This window comes from Podarcis pityusensis (assembly GCF_964106645.2).
Source record: "Podarcis pityusensis genome assembly, chromosome: 6".
Lineage (NCBI taxonomy): Eukaryota > Metazoa > Chordata > Lepidosauria > Squamata > Lacertidae > Podarcis > Podarcis pityusensis.
In genome coordinates, this window is record NC_138030.1 from 58,663,734 (window position 1) to 58,671,844 (window position 8,111).

The 8,111-nt window shown below is 44.5% G+C and overlaps 1 protein-coding gene across 1 annotated transcript in view; it reads left to right on the forward strand.

The window, feature by feature from the left end:
- Window positions 1–7,339, forward strand: part of C8A (complement C8 alpha chain) — a 34,841-nt gene extending 27,502 nt beyond the window's left edge. Inside the window, exons 9-11 of the mRNA XM_081011788.1 lie at window positions 597–754; window positions 3,181–3,403; window positions 3,890–7,339. Of these exons, the coding sequence (XP_080867914.1) occupies window positions 597–754; window positions 3,181–3,403; window positions 3,890–4,041 (533 nt within the window). The 3' untranslated portion in view covers window positions 4,042–7,339. The remainder of the gene's footprint in view (window positions 1–596; window positions 755–3,180; window positions 3,404–3,889) is intronic.
- The last annotated feature ends 772 nt before the right edge of the window (window positions 7,340–8,111 follow it).

Sequence of the window (8,111 nt, forward strand, 5' to 3'; positions counted from 1 at the left end):
TGCTCATGACGCTTCATTCATGCAAGGCACTCAATATGGAGCTTCCATTGTGCTTGATCAGGAGGATGCAGCTAGGGCAGAATGCTGCAGCACAGTTCCTGACAGGAGTGAGACCCTGTGCTCAGAGGAAAGACATGCCTGTTCATGGCTCATTCACTTAGCTGCTACCAGCACCACCATTTGCAACCTTAATGTCATCCTATGTGTCCCGTTAGTAAAACAAACAAACAGCAAATAATTTAATTTAAAAATCCTTAATTGTCTGGCATTTTGGGGCACTTTTACCACCTACGGCTGAAAAAGTGCAATGCATGCGATGCTATTATGATACTGTTATTACTCTCATCTTGAAATGCCTTTAAATAAAACAAATAACAAATAAAATAAAGATCCTCCTAAGTGAGCTCAGGAGCACACAAGTGGCATTTGAGCTTCCTTTGGCATCTTACCTCTATGAGTGTCTGCTAGGCCATTGCCTTGTAATAGCACCTTGCAGGCAAATGTCCTCCACCGAGTCACCTTGACGAACCAATTTTGACTCCACTAGTGGATTCATAGAAGCGAACAGTAATCCATTTCATTGCCCAACTTTCCAGACACTCAAAAGGAAAAGGCAGTCATCGAGGATATTATTCCCCGGGTTCGAGGCGGAGACGCAGCCTCGATTGGAAGGCTGATGGGAAGCTGGAACGCCAATGCATACCGTTATTGGGGGAGGTCATTAAAACTTAGTCCCACTGTTATTGATTTTGAGGTAAGCCTTTTTCTTTCAGTCGTAGAAATGCCACATCTCCAAAGGATTGAAAGTGTACTAGACCAGATCATTTTATATTTTTATTGCTATTCCATCTTAGGACAGGATTAAATGTAATGGGCCACTGATCTGCTGACCTATTTCACAATGAGCAAATGCATTTTTTTAAAGCAGCGCCTTCGAAGCAAGGGAGATAAGACACAGAATCTATCTCGAACATCGAAGTTTCAGTTCATTGCAATATGGCGACTAGCTTGTCAAAAAGAAGCTTTAAACAGTCATATTCATCCATGTTATATAATTCTTGGAAAGGGAGAAGCAGAATCGTGCATATTCCCCCTCCCCAGGATACCAAGTGCAGCTCTAAAGCAGGCATGTCCAAACTTGGCCCTCCAGCTGTTTTGGGACTACAATTCCCATCATCAGGACCAGTGGCCAGGGATGATGGGAATTGTAGTCCCAAAACATCTGGAGGGCCGAGTTTGGCCATGCCTTCTCTAAAGAATCTGCAGAAGGATTCATATGCACAGACAGGTGACATGGAAGTGGCACAGGAGACTTGTGGAGTGGACTTGTGGAGCAATGCATATTAAGAGGTCGTGCTGGGGCTATGGGGAGGCAGTGTTGTAATCCATCCATATCGGATTTCTAAGGCAGGCTAGCTGTGCAGCACCAAGTGAGCAGCTAGCTCCACAAATGGCTAGAGGTGAGTGGAGGCCTTAAGAATCTCTTCCCACAGCCCATGTTTCTCAAGCTTTAGCCCCTGGTTTGAAGACTGTGTGGTTGTAAAAGGGACAGCCCTGTTGCCCAAAGGGGGTGTGCAACCTGTCTGTTGCACACCCTGCAGCACTGGCAGTACCAGAAGCTCCTGATTTCTCTGCTGAGCCAGGCTTGGTGGGGTGGCACCTATGAGAGTTCTGACTTGGGAGCTGAGAAAGAAGCCATGATGTGCTCTAGAAGGTCCTCCTCCAGAGCAAGGCATTGTGAGTGAGGCTGCATGGATGGAGCCTGCACCACTACTCCTTTGCTGCAATGGGGGCAAGTTACTATTTAAAGTGACCTAAAACCATTATACTTGTTTACCACCGTCATCCAGTTCACTGTGGATGATCTCACCTATAGTGCCTCACTCTGAAGAAGGACCCCTCTGAGCTGCTGCTTTGTTGGCTGTTGTGTGGACAAGTGAATGGGAGGGAGCTTCAGAGTGAGGCACCCGGGGAGGAAGGTTGAGGTGATGGGGTGATGGTGCTTTGTTTTTGAGGCTTATCACGAGAAAAGGCTCTTAGCAGTTCCTGGGTATTCTCTGCACAGATCTTCCATTAATGCTGCCCAAAACACACTACTGTTTGCCTGCAGCCTACTCTATAACCTTTAAATGGCTGCTGCAGGAGCTCTGCCAGCTTGTAGTTTTGGAGCGGATTCAAGCACCCAATAATTAGTTATGTCCACTTGAATGTCCCCTTATCTTGACTCATGGTTGTTTGCTAAAAGGCCTTGTGTAAATAAGGTTTCGGAACATCATTTTTCAAGGCCATGTCGCAGCTCTTCTGTGGAAATCCCTACCACCCTTGTGAAGTACAGAAAGCAAAACCTCTGCAAACAGACTGTCCTGTGTGGTCCCGGCAGCTCTAAGCATTATTTGTATCTATATCTTGCTCTTCACTGTTCCTTCTTGGGGGGCTCACTGTCCTCCTTTGCGCACGTGCACATACACACCCACCTACACACCCACCCCAGGATGACTGTTTGACTGAGGGTTGAGACAAAATAGTTTCCCTGATCAGGTGCAGAGCAATCCTGGTTTTCTGTGGTTGGTTTTTCGCTTTGCTCTGCAAGAAGTTGTTTTTCACTGGTTAAGATGAGCTGCTGCCCCGGCAGCATATTTCTGCAGTGTTCCTGCTCTCTGCTTGTGGTACATTATGGCTTGTGCGGCAAAGACTGATCGTGAGGATGCTTGGCCCTTCTGTGGGTGTGGGTGCCTAATGCCTTACGTCACACCATAATGGAGGAGGTTGTGACCAGGTGAGTTGCATGCAAGCTCAGTCTACTGTCCAAGTCCTGACTATTGCAGGGCAACTTCAAGATTCCTGCTCACACTTCCTTCTTACGGTTCCTTAAAACTTGGGCCAGAAATCCCTTCAAATTTCTTCAGTCTTCCAATAGCCTTTCAGATAGAGGGCTGATCTCTGTAAAGTAGGACATATGACCACTCTGGAGTGTGTGAGGTGTCCTTAGTAAGTGAGAAGTTTTCTTCAGGCCTCCCACTGCCCAGCATTGTCAGGTAGCCTACCAAAGGGCTTTCCAAGCTACTGTTTGACAGTTATTCTGCCAGTTTTGAGAAGCTATTCCTCCTGGGTATTGCATTCCCAACCCTTTACCCATCCATTAGCAACGTCACGGATAATTCCCCATCTGTTATTCCACAGCTGCAACCCATAACTGAAATACTGCCTAGAACCAACCTTGCCAATATTGAAGCCAAAAGGCAAAACCTGAAGAGAGCTTTGGATGAATACTTAATCGAGTTCAGTGCTTGCCGCTGTGGGCCGTGCCAGAACAATGGTGAACCGGTGCTGATGGGGTCCTCCTGTGTTTGCGAGTGCCAGCAGGGTTCAGAAGGCCCAGCGTGTGAGAACACAAGACAGAGGGGTAAGGTGAAACCATTGGAGGGAAAGGTCTGCTGAATACATCATTCTGACTCTGGCTAATTGATACCTCCCGAGATCTATCCATCAATCAACACCTCCTTTCGATGCCTTTGATCATCTTGCATGCCAGGCAACCTAAGGGGCCTTATACAGGAATAAAATTAACAGCTCAAGTGATTATAATAAGTAAGCCAGGTTAAGCAAAGAAGGTTTTAGAGGTAACAAATGTTCCAGTGTCATAAATCATACCAGAGGCAGCAGGACCTGAGCCAAAGTATGGCACCAACTGAATATTAATGTTAAAGTCTTGCAGCCTCATCCCTGGGGCAGATGTGGGTGTGCCTAAGCTGATTTATTTCAGCAGGTTTTGGAGCACCTAAGTCTGCATAGGATCAGGCCAGTCCTCTTGGCAAGTCTTGCTCAAGGTGCCTTTGCAAGGTTGCATTTCTTGTCTTTAAGTTTCTACTCATAATGTATTGTGTCACAGGTCGTCCAACGGATGGTGGTTGGAGCTGCTGGACACCATGGACTCCCTGCCAAGCTGGATCTAGAAGGCGGACAAGACAGTGTATCAACCCAGTTCCTCAAAATGGTGGAGCCATGTGCGCAGGGAAGAGTGTAGAAATACAGGGATGCTAACATCTTATCATGAGTGGGTTAATGAGTCGGGTTGCCAAACAAGAAAATGATGGTATGAGTGCTGAGTCAAATGCATTGGGCCATTAATATCTGTGATAAAGGTGACCAGCAGAATGAATAAAGGGGGGGGGAATTAGGGGGCTCATTTCTTAGGGGCTAGCAACTATGGCAGCTATTCTAGTTGTCATGTATAAGGCTGCAATGAAAAGGAATATAGGTTTTTTTTCTTCCCTAAAACAAAATATGAAAGGAGAGGGACTGCAATTAATATTACTGGCCTGTAATATTACAGATTGACAGTTACAACAGGGCTGTCCAGAAGCTCACCCTCCACGTGTATATTCAGTGTGTAGAGCAGCAGTGAGTGTAGATGAGCTGCCTCAGGGTTACGGTTGTGCAATTTCCTCCACCATGAGACCTGCTTGCAACTAATTCACTTCCACGTTTCCATGATGTGGCAAGTGTGGAGTCAGTTGGAAACTGTGCATGGAGGAACAAGGTGTTACACAACCACTTCACTACAAGGCCAAGTGGATACAACCAGAGTTTATTGTGTCTGTAAATCTCACGGCTGATTCATATAACCACTTTTTATGCCCCCCCCCCTTGCTGCTATGACTGGGTCATTTCAGCAGTCTAACAAAGCCCTGTTTTCCTTATTTAGCCTCCACAAAAGGCCATTTTGTGTTAGTTTTGCAATAGTGTGCTAAATCAGGAGCTCATGCACGTAGTTTAACACTGCCATTTTCCTTCCATAGTAACAAAAATGTTACCCTGGATGGGAGAAAATGGTCCTAGGTATGGTCATGTGATGATTGGGTCCTCACAGTCTTCAAAGACTGTCTATTGAAAGCCTGAGTCCTGTTAGGACATTTTGATGTGGCATTTCCTTCTAAGACTCATGTAGAGATACCTTGGTGGGGTGAGAATCACAATCACTGAGCAGACCATATACATTGCCTCTTCCATTCACCACCATCAAGTGAACAAATTTCTGAAACAAAGCAATCCTCATCCTTACATGGTACTTAGATTGTGCAAAGAATATTGCACTCTTATATGTTGTGCTTCTTCTAAGTACAATTGATTCCACTTGAATAGCCCTTCCAGACAATTAGTCCCCTAGGTCTTCAATCCCAAAGGAAGCCTTAGCATCCTTTTTTAATCTCTCTCTCTCTCTCTCTCTCTCTCTCTCTCTCTCTCTCACACACACACACACACACAATACTTCCCATGGAATCACACAACCCAAGCATTTGACCCAGAATTCAGTGCAACTCTTTTGGCAGTCATATCAAAACACATTCTGTAAATTCTTTCGATCTGGTTATGAAATCTGGTTCTGAAATGTTGGCAGCAGATAGGCACTTTTAAAGAAAGTGGATCAATCTGAATTGTTACAAAGTAAAGATAATAAATGCATTTTTTTTAAAAAACAACAACACCAGATGCCACTTATGTCAGAACTACATAACATATAGTGCAGTGCATGCTTACAAGTAGGCAGAGGAAAAATGCTCCACAGGTACCCTCCATCCTATACTTGCATCACAGAGAGCTATACAGAAAGGAAAGAAGGGCTCATACACACCATTCATCTAATTCGGTCACTTGATACATTTGCTAATGGTATTAACTGTTTATTTGCTTGAAAAATGCCACATTCCTGATTCACATAGAATGGACTGGATATTGAAACAGGGGTGAATAGTGGACAAGAAAAGCTGAATAATGTTTTACTTTTGTTCCAAGCAGATACACTGCCAACTTCAAAGATTCTAAAATCCAGGCTGCTATAATTTTTAATATAACGTGATGATGAATAAAAGAATCATAGCCACATGCAGCCTGTCCACAGAGGACATTGCTGCACAAATGAGGCTATTTTCCCTTTAAGACTGGCCATGAATCATCTATTAGAACACCAGCATTTTATCTCCAAGGGTTCCAGAGCTGGAGATGTTAACAGTCCAGTTGATTTAGGAGCCCTTTTGGAAAACAAGACATAAATCTCAGTACAGGAATATGCACAGGATTGAACTGATTCCAAAGACTGTAGTTGGGAGTCCACAGCAATATGCTTTGAATGAATGACTGCAAAAAACAATAAAAACAGGCACAAACAAACCAAGGCACACAGTGAATATCAACCATGCTGCATTTGATTGTGCTGTGCATTTTGCAAAGGGATTAAAGAACCATGATGGTGGGCTGGGTGTCAATAATAGAGGAGGATAAAATCAAGCAACATCATGCTTAAAACCAGGTTTCCAGATAGCCCCTCTCCATTTGCTTCTCCACCCAAGAGTTGATTGTGTCTCTCAATCGGCTTAGCTGAAAGGACTAGAGGGAATGGAGAGGTGAACACAACAGCTGCCATAGGCTAGAAGAGCCATGATAACAATCCTTATGACCAATGGAAGAGTGCAAAACTGGGAAAAGAAACCTATAACCTCTGACTCTGATGTGCTAGATGCAGGTGTGTGGCTGTCAGGAGGTCTGGGTTTGAACTGGGAGTCTTTGGAATTGTGAATAGTGCTCCATGTGGTGAGCCATGGAAATACACATTACAGCTGCTGTAGGTAGTTTAGGGCCTAGACTGACTCCATCTAACGACATGAAAAGAGCGGTCCTGAATCAGACCATAGGCCCTTTCATCCTATGCTCACAGTGACCAACCAAATGCCACCGTGAAGCCTGCAAAGTAGGAGGAGAAGAGCTTGACACACTGTCCCCACTAAGGCTAGATATTGGCTCCTCCTGAAAAGGGAGGGATTTGAGGTCTTTCTGGCATGTTTCTGTATCTGTGGTGGTTATTTGGCCCTGACTTTTGACTCGAGTTGGGATAATTTAGAGGGACTAACTGAGCAAAAGGACAAAATGAGCACATTCTTCACACAGAGCTGCACTCAGAATGGTTATCTCACACTGGAAGAGACTAGAGTGGTGGGACGCAGATCCTCTCCTGACACTTGGGCTGCTGCTGCTTATTTGGTCAGGGTTGGGGCAGTGGCAATTTTGGCATGTGGAGGTACACCCATGGGAGTACCAGCACCTTCCATGCTTGATGAAGCAAAGTGGAGAGGACAAAGAGAGAACGCTGAGATAAAGCCACTACTTAACAAAATGCCTTTTAATAACAGCCGTGGTCTTGAGATGCACGTTTTCCAACAGTATATCGATGAGCATTTAGAATTTGTCGTAGCTTCACTAACTTGACTGCTTTACACCCTGGAGGATTAGACCAATGCTTCATGTGACCTTTCTAGATAGGAAAAAAAGTCTTCTTCTTTTTTAACGTTGTGTGTGGAATTTTTTAATCTCTTGTCAAAATGAAAGCAATTTTCTTTTGTTCGAAGGGCTACGCTATGCTGTTCTAAACACCAAGATTTGATTTTTCTGTAAAAAGAGAGAAACCAGCTGTATAATGCTTTCAAATTGATAATAATTCATGGTTTTGTACAGATGGTGCGGTATTTTGCCATTTTTGTAAAGGGGGAAAGAATCTCTATTTTTCAGAGATCTGAAACCACATATATTAGTTCCAGTAATCCTTTAAGGTTCTGATCTCACACCAGGCTCCAAACAGCAGTTCCCAGCTTTGCTTATACTTCCATTACATTTGAGACCCAGTGTAGCTACCTGATGTATGCTAATGTCCAGAATGCACTGCCCAACCAGAGAAGGGAGATGTCCAAAAGCTACACATGATGCTGATACCTGGGAAATATAGTCTCGTCTCTTGTTTGGGCCTGGTGGCTTCATCACGCTTCTGTGAGGGCCGTAAAGAATTAAATGAGCGAAACTCAGACACCAAACGAAATTGTACCCAGCCTTGTATGTTCTTCAAGCTTGTGGTTGAATCATTCCCACACTTCCAAGGCCAACACTTTGGGTACTACTGCACCAATCTGGCAAGCATCATGTTTAAAAATAAGCAGGCAAGCAGGCTTGTTGTTGTTGTTGTTTTTGTTGGTATTGGTATCCATCTGTCTCGAGAGACAATGGAATGTGCCTCCAGGAATGCGGTAAAATTGCTGGAGAATCACAGCGCCTGCTGTGGCTGCAGA